At 46.5% G+C, this 16,268-nt stretch overlaps 1 protein-coding gene and 1 long non-coding RNA gene across 2 annotated transcripts; both read right to left on the reverse strand.

Moving 5' to 3' along the window:
• Positions 1-342: 342 nt before the first annotated feature.
• On the reverse strand, positions 343-2,111 carry LOC132245659 (uncharacterized). Its single transcript, XR_009457360.1, has 2 exons — positions 1,989-2,111; positions 343-896 (listed from the first exon to the last, which is right to left on the reverse strand). It is a non-coding gene; the product is annotated as an uncharacterized LOC132245659 (long non-coding RNA).
• A 6,441-nt stretch (positions 2,112-8,552) lies between these two features.
• On the reverse strand, positions 8,553-13,166 carry LOC132245801 (loricrin-like). The gene is made up of 2 exons (XM_059718756.1): positions 12,972-13,166; positions 8,553-11,244 (listed from the first exon to the last, which is right to left on the reverse strand). Exon 2 carries the CDS (start codon positions 11,221-11,223, stop codon positions 8,830-8,832), a length of 2,394 nt encoding a protein of 797 aa, XP_059574739.1. The 5' UTR covers positions 11,224-11,244; positions 12,972-13,166; the 3' UTR covers positions 8,553-8,829.
• Positions 13,167-16,268: the final 3,102 nt, after the last annotated feature.

Below are 16,268 nucleotides of genomic sequence, written 5' to 3' on the forward strand. Positions count from 1 at the left end.
TTTGAATATTATAGTCTAATTAATAGGAAAGGGTTTAAGCAGCTGTTTAATTCAGGAACGAGCAGTTCACAACTTGTGATCACTGAGCAGCTGGGGCTCAAGAGCTTTTGGGAGGTTGCCCAGCTGATTTCTACTCCTTGGGTTTTTTTCCTGGAGGGTGTAAATATGTGTCACTCAATGATCTCTCCTACTTTATGTCTCTGCCCAGTTTTATACTGACTGTGTTTACTTCCCCAGTTCCATGCCAGCTGGGCTCTTCAGACTCCCCCAAAAGAGGAAGGGAAACAGCAGTAGTGAAGGAATGGAAAATATTCAGGAGAACAAACACTAGGACACCAGCGCTTGTGTGTATGGTAAGTTTTAATGCCTCAATTTTAGCATCAGATACAGAAGCATCAGTGGATCATTTAATCAGTAGATTCAATGAGGTGAGCATGAAAGAACAAATCACATTTCCTACAGGTGTTGCTAACATAGCAGTTTGCTGCAGCACTGATTGGAGCAGGCAGTTTGGGAAGATAACGAGGCATGCAAAGCTTTCCGAGCTCCAGGCACCATCCAGGGATTGCAATGCCGGATCAGCCCCATTGCATTCTGGGATGCGCTGCTGTTTGCTGGCCGGTACCCCTTCACTTTTGGTGCTGCTGCTGTGGTGGCCAGTGGATAGGCTGCTTGGTCTGCTGCTGCTGGCAGGGGATGGGGGCCGGAGCTGGCATCGGCGTCGGCATCGGCATAGGTGGCATGGGCTGGATGTCAGGCAGTGGTGTCACCTCATGGCAGATGACATCCCCAGAGCCGTGGCAAGATGACCTTCCACTGTCGTGGCAGGAGGAGCTCTCCCTGTCGTGGCAGTCTCTGTTCTCACGGGAACACATCTTTTCTGTAGTGCAGGGAACCTGAAAGAGAGAGAGGGAGAGAGAAAGAAAGCAACTTTAGTTCAATGCAAAAGCAAAAGTTTAATCTTAGATTTTCCTTGTATCCCTGTGCAATGTTCAGGATCCTTCTACAGGCAGAAACCAACAGGTCCCAGCTGCCCACCGCTTTTCATTAGGGGCTCCATAGCATTTGTCTGCAAGACCGTCCAGAAAACTCCCACTTGCTGAGCCAGGCTTCAGGCTAATCCTCTGAAAATACTGGATGAATTGCCTAAAATGGATTGAGTCAGCAATCAAGAGGGAATGATGAGACAGGGAGATTATTATCACGGAGCCTTGCCCTCAAACGCTTCGAGAGCTGGGAGAGAGAGATGATTAGTTCTCAGGTCATTGACTTAATGAGAGCATGCCAAGCTCTTTTTTTTTATTGGTGGTGGTGAAAATTGCAAACCAGGGAAGGTTGAAAAGTTTGGCAAGTTCACAGTATCAGACAAAAGACACCAGGGAAAAGGCAGCGTTTCAGAGGAGCAGTAATGTCTCATTTTGGCACTTGGAAAGAAATCATTATTTAAAAGGATCATTTGTTTAAATATCTCCTTCAGTTCTGTTAGGAAGAATAACACCTTAAGTGTGTTTGAATCCAAATCAAACTGTTTTGTTTAGACCAATTTCATTTGACATGGAATGATTTCGTTTTCTTTTACTTTGAATTCACCAAAATGAATTCCCAGATTTACTAGTGAGGCCAAACATAGCGCTGGTCTCAGTTCTCTTTCACCTGTTCCTCCATTCTTTTTTCCTTTCTGCTGTCCTGTATTTTACTTCAGTTCTTTCCATTTTATCCTCAGTAAATACCTGGGAACTAGGTACTAGTACTAGCCATACAAACAAACAAACAGGTAAAAAAACTGCTAATAAAGTATGCTACTTAGCACCAAAGATCTGGCATCGACTTTGGCACAAAGCAAAAACTTACCACCAAAGCAGAACTCAAGTCTGTATTTCAGTATCCTGAACCGTTAATACATCTTTGACAAGATAGTCCAAGTCCATTAAACTACTTTACATGGATTCATTTATTCATTTAATTCATTAGTGATAATATTGACTTACCCTGAATGCCAACAGGACCACGTGTGGTAGGAGTGAAGCTGAATGGATGAGGTACCCTTGGTTGGGAGAACTTTTATATGGTTTCTAAGCCGTCCTCCTGGAAATGCAATATGCCCCTCAAGGAGCAATGACCAACCTGTTTCAAAATAGCCACACCTCGATTATCCACCGTCTTGTTTGACTCATCTTGCTTTATCAACATCTTGTCTTTTATGTGATCTTCCTTCTATTACACAGAGGTTTAATTGCTAACTCCACCCGCTGTGTGTTGCAAAGTGGAAATGGGTAAAATAGTGGGGGAGGATTTCGTTGTACAATTCGGCTCCATCATCCCTGGCCAGGTGCTGCATTGCAAAACTGGCAGTGCAGGTGATTGCTACGTGGTATGAAGCCATTTTCTAGTCCTTGATAAAATTTGGGAAAGAGTCCAATGGAGGCTTGTGGTTTCCCTAAGTGGATGTGTATTTTATGTACTGGTCACACTTCTCTAAAGGGAACAGGTATGCTGGGTGCCCACTCTGAAGTACTTTAAAGCCTAATGTTCAGTTGGCTCCAAACCCCTGCTTTTGGAGAGTCAGGGTCCTGAGAAGTATCTCCAGTCCAGTTAAAACAACCATAGTTGCTAACAGCAGCAGAGCCTAATTACATGACATCCAGGACCGGAGCTCTGGAGACTTGGATTCTGTTTCATCACTCTGTACCTAAAGCACTTGGGTGCATACACACATACTAAGTCAACTTAACCAAGTTGACTTAACCAAGTTGACTTGAGCCATGTCGGAGTGTACACATGTACAGCTCCTTGACATGGTGGCAGACATCTTATGAACGAAATCAACTTGACTAATGTGGCACAAAATGATACACCTTAGAGGTGTATTATCTTGAGCCACATTTAAGTTGACTGTTCCACATGTGTGTGTACGCTCTGACAGTTAAGTCAACTTAAAAAAGTTAAGCTGGTTTCACTGGCAGAAAATAGCATGTGCGTACGCACCCCGAGTGTCCGTGGACTCATCACTTCCATCCTAAGTGTTTCAGTTTCCTTGTGTACCTAAGGGGGATAGAGATACCAACTCACTGGTGTAAGCTGCTTTGTGTTCTGCTGATGAAAAGTGTTGCCAAACCTTGACTAGAATAATCTCAAAATTTTTACAATCTGTATTGAGGCTGTTCAGAGTTGCCTATAGGATTTAAACAAAGAGGGTCTGATTGTCTTTTCCTTTACATTGGTAAAGGGCTCAGCCTCCAAGCCATCAGGATTTCTAGATTGCTGTTTTCTACCCTGGAGAAGAAGCAGTGCTATTAAAGAGCCTCATACTTAAGAAAAAACAGAGCAGAAAACAAACTTCAGCTGGGGAAGTTCTGGGAATGGGATCTTCAGCTGTCTGATCAAAACTTAGATCTGTTTTCCCACTGTCTCCCCCTCACTTTTTTCACAGGAAACTAGGAGGAAAAACTAAAAACAGGAGAGCGAAAAGGTGAGATGAACCGAAATTAATATTTTCAGCTTTCAGAAACCATTTCTTTTTCATTTTGAAATCAACATTGTCATTGAATTTGGTTTCAATTTCCTCCTCCCCTTCATGGAAACATTAGTTTTTAATCTGCTTGCTTTCAGCCTCTCCCCCTGAAATATGGATGCTTATTTCTAAATGACTATTACTAAACCAGGCACTGGCAACAACAGGAGATGCTCTGTCATTGGTACCCTATTATGCAAGCCTTGGTTCCATTAATGAACCTTTACTCATTAGGTTATGATGAAGACTCACTAGGTAGTGATGAAGTCACTGATACCTTCTGTTATGAGTAAGTTCTCACCAGGCGAAGAAGTCTTGCACAGTTGTGGCCGGGAAGACAACAATTCTGCGTTTAGCCAAAGCTGCAATACAGATAACGTCATTCATGCAGCAAAGTTTTTTCCCTTTATCTAGCAGGCAGGAACTGACACACCAAACACTGAAATGAGCTCCTCAGATTAACTTCCCCACCTCTGAGAGAGCTCCCTCAAAAGCTTTTGCCTGCAGGGGTATGTCACTCAGAGTTAGCTGCATGCATTCGTGTTATTAGTGCTTTACCTTGACTGTCTATCAATAGAAACATTTTTTTTTTAATTGATGCGTGGTTTGAATGCATACTGAACAGCCTTTGTTGAAGGGCTTAGTCACAGCAGTCTAGCCTTCTCCTCCTACTCAGCACCTTCTTGATGCTGTTTTGGCAGATCTAATGATATGGTGGAAAGATTTTGATGAGAAACACGTCCCAGTCTAACCTTTTGCACTAGGCCACATGAGATAAGGGCTTTTGAGGAGAAAAGAATGCTTTCAAGAAATACCTGTAAAAGCAGGGTGTGTGGCACCCCTGGTGGGAGGGCACCAGAGAGAAAGTAGAGGCTTGGACAGCACTGGTATTTGTTTTCTGCAAGGACGCAAATCTCTGTCTCCAGATGAAATGGCCTGCACATATGTGGGCATACTGAGAGCAGACCGGAGAGAGAACTTCTCTTTCTGGTTCTCCTTCCCTTTTCAGGTTGGAAGGGGCCTCATGGTCATCAAGACAAGTCCCTTGAGGTTGCAAGTAACCATTCACTGATTTACCATCTATCTTTGCCATGTTCCTCCCTGAAGGATCCCATGGATCTATCTATCTTTTTCAGCTCCTGCTCCTGGAGGAGGGTGGTAATTCTCCATGAGCCTGTACCATCGAGAAGTTAGTATCCCATAATGTTGGTTCATGTGTACTGGTCAAGGACTAAGGGGGGTATATGTGTGTGTGTTTGTGCATGGACAGAGTGTGTTTGTAAAACCACGGTTCTACCCACTTACAGAGTCCCCATCTCAGGCAGAGGAGGAACAGGGGAGGAGCCCTTTCAATTGTGGACACAATCTGGGTACCTTGCCCTGTTCTCACTGAAGGGCAGGGGGAGCGAAGAGAGAGATCTGCTCATCCCCCACCTCCGCACTGCTCTGGAGAGGCCACATGCAGGTAGACGGTTCTCCTTCCTTCTGCAGTCTCAGATGCATGGTCCAGGTAGCCCACGCCAGGAGTGACAATGGTTCTGACTGTCTTGCACAGAGGTAAGGTCCATCACGATCTACACCTCTGAGAATATTAATTTTATTGTGTCACTGGCCTGAGTTAACTTTAGTTGTAGAGATTTGTGGAAGGGATAGAAAGTAATATGGCATTTCCTCTCCCTTTCCCAGCCTTCCTGCTATGAGTCATACTATGGTACTGACAAGGTCATTTCAGATGGCCTACATGCATACTCTCTGTGGCTTTCAAAGCCCAGTATTGCTTAGCAGGGCGCTGTTTTCATTCAGATATTCATGTTAGCAACCATGCCACGGTCTTAAAATTTTAATCTTCCTCAATGGAGAAAAGTCCAAGGTTGACATGAGCTGGGTAACCAGGGGTTTGCCATAGAATCATAAAATCACAGAAAATTAGGGTTAGGAGGGACCTCAGGAGCCTTTACCCTTAACAGGGATGAAAGAATATCATACTGAAATAGGGGGCACAGGGGAAGTTGAGTGTTAATAAGTGTGAGTAAAGCCTTCACAACTTGGCCCCTACATGGCACTCATCTTTTGGTCATTCCCATTTAGGAGCTGGATGGATTTTGCTCTGTGGTTCTATCACAAAATGATAGTTGGGCAGTTTGAGATGGGTTGAGAAGGGGTTTCTTTACCTGTCACAGGGTTAAGCTGGACCTGGATTATCCATCATCTTATCTGGCATTATTTCAGGGAAAATACTCTTCCTTTGTAATAAAGGAAGTTCACTCATTGTCTTATCAGTGGGCTGCAAAATCCACAGAGAGGGACCACGGAAGAGATTTGTCTCTGTATCCTTCCAATCACATCCAGTTACACAAATCCTGGACCTGGTTTTATAGTCTTCTTGTCCTTTCCCTGAAGCAGAGAGTCAGACATTGCTCTCAGAAGTCTTGTCCTGAAAGGCTGGGGATGTTTTTAAATTCTGTAGTGGCTTGAAATATTGCCTTAAGGCAAAGTCCTCAAAGAAGACATGAGTAACTAGATTTGTGCAAGGAAATCACAAGCTATGAGAAAATGTCTTCTAGCTGAACTTCATCACTCTGAAAGGATGTGCATGAAGTCTGCTGGACTGTTCTCAGTGGTGGCAGATGACAGAACAAGCAGCAATGGGCTCCAGTTGCAGCAAGGGAAGTTGAGGTTGGATATTAGGAAGAACTTTCTCACTAGGAGGGTAATAAAGCACTGGAACAGGCTCCCCAGAGAGGTTGTGGACTCTCCATCCTTGAAGATTTTTAAGGTCCATCTGGACAAAGCTTTGGCTGGGATGATCTAGTTGGAGGTGGTCCAGCTTTGAGCAGGCAGTTGGACTAGATGTGACCTCCTGAGGTCCCTTCACACTCATTTTCTATGATTCTAAGTCAGGTGAGAGGAGGTTATTCTTATCAATTGTGCTCTGGTGTCTCTTTGCACCCCTTGATGGAATTAAAATCAGACAAACATGCAAATGGGATGCAGATAATCGTCTGGTTGCCATGCGAGTCTCTCCATGCCAAAGAATATTTTCACCTTCTTATTGGAGCTTGTCTCCTCTCCCTGCCATGCCCTGTAGCTGGCTGGCATTTCCTGCTATGCTGCCTGTCTGGCATAAGGCCTGATCATATAATAGGGCCTAATCCTTTAAGAAGCTCATGATGCAGGTCATTCCAATGAAGACATTTGGACTCTTCATATAACCACATGAGCAAAGGTTTACAAAGTCTGATCTCTACTGGGATCCTTAATTTCTGTGTGGCAGGTGCATTGCCTTGTAACTATTAATTACCCCCCCCCAATTGCTCTCTGTAAAGAATAATTAATTGTCATTCAGGGATTATCATCAGCCTCATTTGTCAGCTTTGAATATTTGTAAAACCTTGCTTGGCATTTGCAGAGGAGTTTGGCTGTGGTTTTTCTCACACCCTTTGATGATATTTCCTGCCCACTCATTAAAAGCCTCTTTCAGGGTCTCAGAAATAAAGAAAGGGATGGGAATAAATGGGGATGGTCAATGGCCAGCTAGCATAAGTTAGTTGGCCAACTAGATGGTCAACTAGCCTAAGTTAGTGTGACTCCTTCATCTTCAGAGGTGCAGCCTCAGTCAAGGATTCGCCCCCTGAGGTTTTTTTAAAGCATGTAATAAATACTGAGCCAGGTCCATGTGTCAGAAAGACAGCTAGCACTCCCAGCTTGTTACAGGGGTTGAATGTATGTGGGAAGACTGCCTTATTAGTCTGATTTCTGTATGATGTGTAGGCCTGACTTGAATAAATAGCAACACTTGAATAAAGAGGAGGGGAAAGAAATGTTTGTTTTTCCTCTAATGACAAGACATGCACTTCTTGAAGGAACGAGTGGTGTAATTTTGACCCTGGTCTTTCAAAGACTCCTGCATATGCTTAGCCTCACCAAAGTCAATGGTACTGCTCAGTGTGATATAGCTAAGCCATTATTATATGCCTTTGCAGGCCCTGGGCATTTGTTTTGCCTTGTGATATTTTCACTTGTTTTGTGTGATGAAAACAGCAGGTTTTCCAGTTATTTCCCCAGCATGTTCCTTGTGGGCATTGGGTTATTGCTACTGTTTGAAGGACAGGCTCTCAGGTTGCAGCAAGGGCGGTTGAGGTTGGCTATTAGGAAAAACTTTCTTACTAGGCGGGTTACCTAGAGATTTGGTGGCATCTCCATCCTTGGAGGCTTTTAAGACCCGGGTAGAAAAAGCCTTGGCTGCATAATGTTGGGGCTGGTCCTGCTTTAAGCAGGGGGTTGGACTAGATGTGACCTCCTGAGGCCCCTTCCCACCCTCATTTTCTAGGATTTGATAATTCTAAGAGGACTCTTACTGCAAATTTTCCAATGTGTCTAAGTTGGCTAAGCTTTGTGTTTTTCAATTAGGCATGTGCTCCTAAGTCACTTAGGTAATTCTAAGTATTTCACTCTAAACCCCAAGGCAACTAAACAGCTGGCATGCCATCATTTTCTCCCAGGTAAATTAGAGCTACTTCCTTATGTTTTATCTTCTCATTACATCTGGGTGCTAAAAGACTTTTGCTGTAGGTGTTATACAAATATGTAGGAAGATCTTGTTCCTGGAGATCCAATTAATGCAGTTTCCTCCAACAGAAAGATAATGATGCTGATCTCCATTATAACCTGTTTTGAAATTAGCTCATGAAAAGCACTGTATTAAGATCTAGGTATCACTACTATGAAATGTTTCACTGCTCCTTTTAAGCTGTTACAGGGAGATTTAAAGTGTGGACTGTTCGCTGTTCTGCTTTCTGATCCTTTGTGGCCCTGGCCTGCAGTGACTGATGTTAGAAGGTATGGCCAAAATCCTCAGCTGACATAAATTGGAGTTTATGAAGACACAGTTTTTTTTTACATCAGAGGGTTTAATCCTCTCTCTCCTCCCATGGGAGGTTTCCAAGCTGGTTCTTTGCTGCATCACATAAGATTTTATTTAGAAGGCAAAAGAAGGAGCTGGCAAGGAAATGAAAAGGGAAAAGAAAACACACACACCCTGTTACACTCTTGAACTTATTTTATTTGTTCTTCTTCCACGTACAAGTGGAGAATCAAGCAGTAAGAGAGAGATGAAAGGACTTTTCATTACAGTATCAAAACATAAATCACATTTCTTGGTGATTCACGTTTCAGCTGGAGAAGAGGAGGAAGAGCCTCTCCCTTATGACAGAAACCGGTGTAAAGGTTTGCAAATGGAAGGCAGCTTGCAGAGAAGCAGCTGTGAACTGGCACATCTGGGGTTGCTTTCCTGGAATGAAATGCAGCTGGCCCTGCTCTTACTTCTGCTGTGGGGGCCACTGGCAGGGCTGCTTGGTCTGATGCTGTGGCACGGACTGCAAGGACCCTCCGCTGCCAGAGCTGGAGGAGCCACTGATGCTGCAGCTGCCACCACTACCCCTGGAGTTAATGATCAACTTACTCGAAGATCTCCCACTGCCACCAGATGACAACCCTCCTCCAATGCCAGGCCCACCAATGCTGATCCCAGAGGATCCCCCACTGCCACTGCAACTGCCTATGCTGATTGTTTGGCCTGAGCTACCACCAGCACAGCTAGATCCTCCTCCAATGCCATAGCTGGATCCTCCACCAATGCCATAGCCAGATCCCCCACTACCACTGCCCACAATAGTTTTATGGCCTGAGCTCACACCCGCAGAGCTGGATCCTCCCCCAGTGCCATAGCTGGATCCTCCCCCAGTGCCATAGCCGGATCCCCCACTACCACTGCCCACAATAGTTTTATGACCTGAGCTCACACCTCCAGAGCTGGATCCTCCCCCGATGCCATAGCTGGATCCCCCACTACCACTGCCCACAATAGTTTTATGACCTGAGCTCACACCCCCAGAGCTCGATCCTCCCCCAGTGCCATAGCTGGATCCTCCGCTGATGCCATAGCCGGATCCCCCACTGCCACTGCCCACAATAGTTTTATGGCCTGAGCTCACACCCCCACAGCTGGATCCTCCCCCGATGCCATAGTCGGATCCCCCACTGCCACTGCCCACAATTGTTTGGCCTGAGCTCACACCCCCAGACCTGGATCCTCCCTCGATGCCATAGCCAGATCCCCCACTGCCACTGCCCACAACAGTTGTTTGACCTGAGCTCACACCCCCAGAGCTGGATCCTCCCCCAGGGCCATAGCTGGATCCTCCACTGATGCCATAGCCGGATCCCCCACTACCACTGCCCACAATTGTTTGGCCTGAGCTCACACCATCAGAGCTGGATCCTCCGCTGATGCCATAGCCAGATCCCCCACTGCAACTGTCCACAATTGTTTGGCCTGAGCTCACACCCCCACAGCTGGATCCTCCCCCAGAGCCATAGCTGGATCCTCCGCTGATGCCATAGCCAGATCCCCCACTGCAACTGTCCACAATTGTTTGGCCTGAGCTCACACCCCCACAGCTGGATCCTCCCCCAGAGCCATAGCTGGATCCTCCACCGATGCCATAGTCAGATCCCCCACTGCCACTGTCCACACTTGTTTGGCCTGAGCTCACACCCCCAGAGCTGGATCCTCCACCGATGCCATCGCTGGATCCTCCACTGATGCCATAGCCAGATCCCCCACTGCCACTGCCCACAATTGTTTGGCCTGAGCTCACACTCCCACAGCTGGATCCTCCCCCAGAGCCATAGCTGGATCCTCCACCGATGCCATAGCCAGATCCCCCACTGCCACTGTCCACACTTGTTTGGCCTGAGCTCACACCCCCAGAGCTGGATCCTCCACCGATGCCATCGCTGGATCCTCCACCGATGCCATAGCCAGATCCCCCACTGCCACTGCCCACAATTGTTTGGCCTGAGCTCACACTCCCACAGCTGGATCCTCCCCCAGAGCCATAGCTGGATCCTCCACCGATGCCATAGCCAGATCCCCCACTGCCACTGCCCACAATTGTTTGGCCTGAGCTCACACCGCCACAGCTGGATCCTCCCCCAGTGCCATAGCTGGATCCTCCGCTGACACCACAGCTGGATCCTCCACTGCCACTGCCCACAACAATTGTTTGGCCTGAGCTCACACTGCCAGAGCTGGATCCTCCCACGATGCCATAGCTGGATCCCCCGCCACTGCAACTGCTGGATCCACCGCTGCCACCACCTGCGATGACAACCTTTTGGGCTGAGCCTCTGCTGATGCCACTTGACAGTCCACCGCCATAGCTGGATCCACTGCTGCTCCCCCCGGTCACACCAATCTTTTGGCCTGAGCTCACACCGCCAGAGCTGGATCCTCCCCCAATGCCATAGCTGGATCCCCCGCCGCTGCAACTGCTGGATCCACCGCTGCCACCACCTGCGATGACAACCTTTTGGGCTGAGCCTCCGCTGATGCCACTTGACAGTCCACCGCCATAGCTGGATCCACTGCTGCTCCCCCCGGTCACACCAATCTTTTGGCCTGAGCTGCCACCACCATAGTTGAATCCTCCACCAATGCCGTAGCCGGATCCCCCAGTGCAGCAGCTGGATCCACTACTGCCGCTCACACAGATGTTTTGGCCTGAGCTGCCACCACAACAGCTGGATGCCCCACCAATGCCATTGCCGGAGGACACAGAACTTCCGCCCCCATGGCAGGATGAGCCCTGAAGACCTCTGGACTGCTGTGGGATCTCTTGGCAGGCAGTTTTCTGCTGGGTGGAAGACATTCTTCGGTGAAGCAAGTAAATCTAAAAGAAAAAATGGTGCTCAGGGCTGGCAAACAGAGGAGATATTTTCTTATAGGATCATAGGAAGGTCAGGCTGGAATAGACCTCACAAGATCCAGTCCAGACCTCTACTAAAAGCAGGATTATCCCTGACTAAACCATCCCAGTCAAGTGTCTGGTCAACCTGCTCTTGAAAATTTCCAGGGATGGAGATTCCCCAACCTCCTTAGGCAGACTGTTTCAATGCTTGACCACCCACAGGGTCATGAAGTTCTCCAACCAAAATTTCCTCCAGCTTGAGGCCAATGCTTCTAGTGCTATCCCATCCAGCCACAGAGAAGAACCTATCTCCATCCTCTCTAACATCGTCCTTCAGGCATTTGAAGACTGTTAATCAAATTCTGCCTCAGTCTTCTCTTTTCCAATTTAAATAACACTGGCTCTTTCAGCCTTTCCTCATAAGTCATGCTTCCCAGGCCTGTAATTATTTTTGTTGCTTTCCCTTAGACTCTTTCCAAATTGTCCACATCTTTCTTAAGTGTGGGGCCCAAACAGGACACAGCTTCTTCTTCTTTTATATACTATAGCTAAAAAAATTGCCCAGTGCAAACAAGGCTCAGTCTATGAATCACTGCCCTGCCAGGAGCTCTGGGACTGAGGAGTTATCTAACTTTCATCTGACTGGGATTGTCTGCAGTTGGTTCAGCATCTGTTCCATAAATATTATAATTTGGAGGGCCTATATGAATGCACGGACTTGTCTGATGGTACTCAGGCCCTTTGGCAGATAAACAATGAAATTAAGAGGGAAGCTGCTGAAAGCTTATAAGTCTCATTGTTCCATGATGGACTCACAAATGTTTCAGCTATCCTTAAACTCTTCGGGTTTTGAGGCTAATATCTCAGTAGATATCAGGGTTGCCAATAGCCCCTTCCTTCTATTCCAACACTGTAGGTTGATAAAAGAAGCATCAAAGTGCCTGTCTGAGTATAAAGGTAAGCAGATTAAAGAAGAATGTTTTTCAAATGAAATACAAATTTCAGTGAAAAAGTGTCACCCCAAACTGATGACAGAATGAGAAGCAATGGTTCCCATTTGCAGCAAAGGAAGCTGAGGTTAGATATTAGGAAAAACTCTCACTAGGAGGGTGGTGAAGCACTGGGACAGGTTACCCAGAGAGGTGGTGGCATCTCCATCCTTGGAGGTGTTTAAGACCTGGCTCGCCAAAGCCTTGGCTGGGATGATGTAGTTGGGGCTGGTCCTGCTTTGAGCAGGGGGCTGGACTAGATGTGACCTCCTGAGGTCCCTTGCAGCCTTCACTTCCTATAATTCTGCGATTATTTATTTAGGCAAAAAATCTTGGATTTTTTGCTCAAAAGTGAAAATTTTCCCACTTGTAAAAATGCTTCCAACCAGCCCTTGTAGAAACCTCATCAGAGTAACAGGCACATATTTTACACTTGTCTCCTGTTTAACACCAGCCCCAGCTACATCATCCCAGGCAGGGCTCTGAGTAGCTGTCTCATTTTTTCAGCCTATCTGGAGCATCAGGGATGTACTCCAACCACCAAATAAATCCTGCATTGCATCAGAGCAATGAATGTCCCACATCCTGGGAAATCAGGTTTAGAGGATGAGTGTCCAGACTCACATCACTGGGCTTGCTTTTGCAAATTATTCCTTGAAGTCTATGAATGAACTCAATGTATATCTAATAATAAAAAGAAGAAAAGATAAAATGACTTACCCTCCTCAGGAACTGGCAACACGTGCAGGGGAAGCAAAGGCAAGTGAATGAGGATCCTTGGGACAGAAGACCTTTTATACGGTGGCTTGGGCTCTCCTACGGGAAGTGAGACACCCCTAGGAGAATGGAGATCAGTTTATTTACCAAGCTAACCCTGCTTTTACTATGCACGTATGTTGACTTGTCGTTTCAGATCAATATCTGTCACCTGTATCATTTGTTATGTTGTTTACAGACGTCATTGCTAATCCTTCCTAATGACTATATTCCTGTGCTCTTGGGTTGAACTGGGGGCTCCTTTGCTAATGGAGGTGCACTAATCCTCTCCCCAAGCTTTGCAGAAGACAGTCATGAGCCTTAAGAACCAGCTGTACAGCTCTGTGCTCAGCTAAACTGTGCATTTTTGTTTGCTTCCTTCCATCCATGGCCACCTGGCCCTGAAACCTGCTCTGCCAACACTATGCGTGCAATGGTAGCCACGAGTGTGCATTATGCATGCAATGGTAGGCCATGAGCGTGCACTATGCATGCAACGGTAGGCCATGAGTGCAGCTTCTTAATGCTCTCCTCCAATGCAGCCAATGTCACCCACCCATGTCTCTGCAACCATTACAGTCCCCTGCTCTAAGGGCAGTGGGGTAGGACTCCTCATTCAATGGGACTAGGGTAGGTGCTAGGGGTGTTTGGTGGAGCTGGTAGCACGGTGATGGTAGGACTAGGGTGTTTCAAGATGCCACCTGGGGAAGCAGGCAGCATTGCAGAGAGCCAGAGGCAGATGAAGCTGAGGCCTCAGCAGATGCTTTGGATCCTGGGGGATGAGACTAGGAGAGGGGTGTTGCTTGGGGAAGGGCATTCATGGCAGGGAACCTGGCAACACAGGCTCTGCATTTAGCAGCAGGAATCTGTGTTCCCTTGAGAAGCTGTTAATGTTCAGATCTGGGGCTATTTCTGCTTCCAATGATGTTTGCTCTGCACATGGTCTTGGTCTCTAAGTAGGGTCCAGAGCTTTTTTCTTCAGTACTGTGCATACCTGCATGTATCTTAGGCTTTATACAGTGTTATACTCATCACATTAGTATCTGGGCACTACAGTCAGTCTGGGCTTTCCCAGTGAAGCTCATTTTTGCTGGGTACTGTAGAAGGTCAGCTCATGAGCACGGTGCAGCTGAGCCCTATGGGGTTGTGCTAGGCATGCTCTGAGCCTGCTTCCAGAGGACACACACAGAGGCACATCTTGTTTGAGGATCATGGTTAGATTTATTGATAGAAACTTTGGCACATGCAGATTGTAGGTGTCTAGGGGGATTCAGCAGGCGGCTTTGAGCATTGCACCCTTGGACATACATCCCACCCAAGTCCCACATTAGGCATTTAGGTCAGGGGTGGGCAAAATGCGGCCCGCGGGCCAGATGCAGCCCACCAGGCCATTTTATCCAGTCTGTGTGACCCCTAAACATTTTAGAAAATTTATATTTATTTGTCCCTGGCTGCCTGTCATGTGGCCCTTGATGGCTTGCCAAAACTCAGTAAGTGGCCCTCCACCTAAAATAATTGCCCGCCCCTGATTTAGGTCTTTTTGTAGATCTGGACCCACCGAGGCATTGTGATGCACCATGTTCTGACTCCTACGCTGCGTTGCAGATCTTGCCCAAGGTCTCCCAAGCCTTAGACACGTACTCTAACCACCCCCTGTCTTGACAACTCTTCCCTCTCCATTGCTCCATCACCCTGCCACCCTCAGAGATCATTTGGAAGGAGATAATATTGGCAGAGGAGATGGAGCCAGCAGGAATTTTGCCAAGATAAATGGTAAAACCAGCAGCATTCAGACACAGGCTCTAAAATAAATGTGGACAAAAGGAAAAGAGTACTAAAGAGGAGTCTGGAGGAGGCTGCTTGGGATTGGGATCAGGGCCCTTTTGGATGTAGCCTGGAAGACCATGAATTAGTCTTCACTCCCCACCATCTACATGCATCTCCTTCAGGCTGAAGGGAGGAGTCTGGGTTGTTTTCCAGGCTGATTTCCATGTAGGTGGCTAACAGATGAGGTTATGGATCCTGTGATGCTGTGCAGTGATTGACATCTATTAGCATGTCTGGAATTTTCTTCTGCCTGTGATGCACCTGACTTCTAATTGCCCTGATGGCAGTGATCCGCCATCCAGCTGATGAACAGCATTGTCCTTGCTCACCAGGGGGCTTGTGGGGATTCTTGATTTAGGACTGCAGGGTTCCTTAGGCTTCGTGCAGGCGTCTATGCCAATGCCTCTAATCCAGCCTTCTGCTTCCCTGGCCACAGACCTGGGGGGTTTCAGCAGGCCATAGAATTTAGGCACCATTTAAGCTACCTGGGAAAGATCAATGCACAATATGTCCAAACTAGAGTAATTTTCAAAATAGTGTTCTTGTTGGAAACACTGGATGAAAACATTTTTTCATTTTGATCAACATTTCAGCAGAAAATGTTGAGCTTTTTTTCCACTGGGACAAACATAAATCTGAAAACCAAACATTTTTCAGCAACAAAAATCCAGCATGTTCTTTTCCAAAATTTCTAAAAATGGTGCTGTCTTTAATGAATAACTGAAAATATTGCAGCAAAACCGACACTGTCAGTGAAAGGCTTTTTTCTCTGGGTGAAAAACCATTTCTCTCTTTATATATAAAGAAAAGTTTAGATGGAAGAATCTTCACATAACTAATCAGGTGTGATTTTGCTTTCAAACAGGTGCTTCGATGTGCTCTGCTGGCATTCAAGAAATAAAATTGGTGGATGGTGCCACAGCCACCACCTCAGCTGGCAGAAGATTCAAGATGGGGACCAGGTACTGCAATTTCAGATGAATAAGTGTAGTTAAGGGTTGTAAGACAGACAAGGTTCTTCGGGTGAATCTGATATCTTTTATTAGACCAACTTAAATAATATTTAATAATATTAATAAATAATATTTAAGTTGGTCTAATAAAAGATATCAGATTCACCCAAAGAACCTGGTCTGCCTATGTCCTTAGACCAACACGGCTACAACTTACACCCCTGGTAAGGGTTGTAAGACACTCATATCATTTCCAGATTTGGCTCCAAGGGTATCTGTAGCACACACTACCCCAGGGCTCACATCGGCTTGTAAAACCCCAACAGATCCTCTTCCTGTGCCAGACTAAGGAGGAGGCCAACCTTGACTTTGTGCTCAGTAGTGGTAAGTTCCCAGGCTCCCAGAACATGCTGGTTTCTTTTCCTCTGGGGTCTGACAGCTTTCTAGGGATTTTTCTGCCAGCCTAGCATAGCAGAGCACG

This window comes from Alligator mississippiensis, chromosome 15 (genome assembly GCF_030867095.1).
Source record: "Alligator mississippiensis isolate rAllMis1 chromosome 15, rAllMis1, whole genome shotgun sequence".
NCBI classification, from domain to species: Eukaryota; Metazoa; Chordata; order Crocodylia; family Alligatoridae; genus Alligator; species Alligator mississippiensis.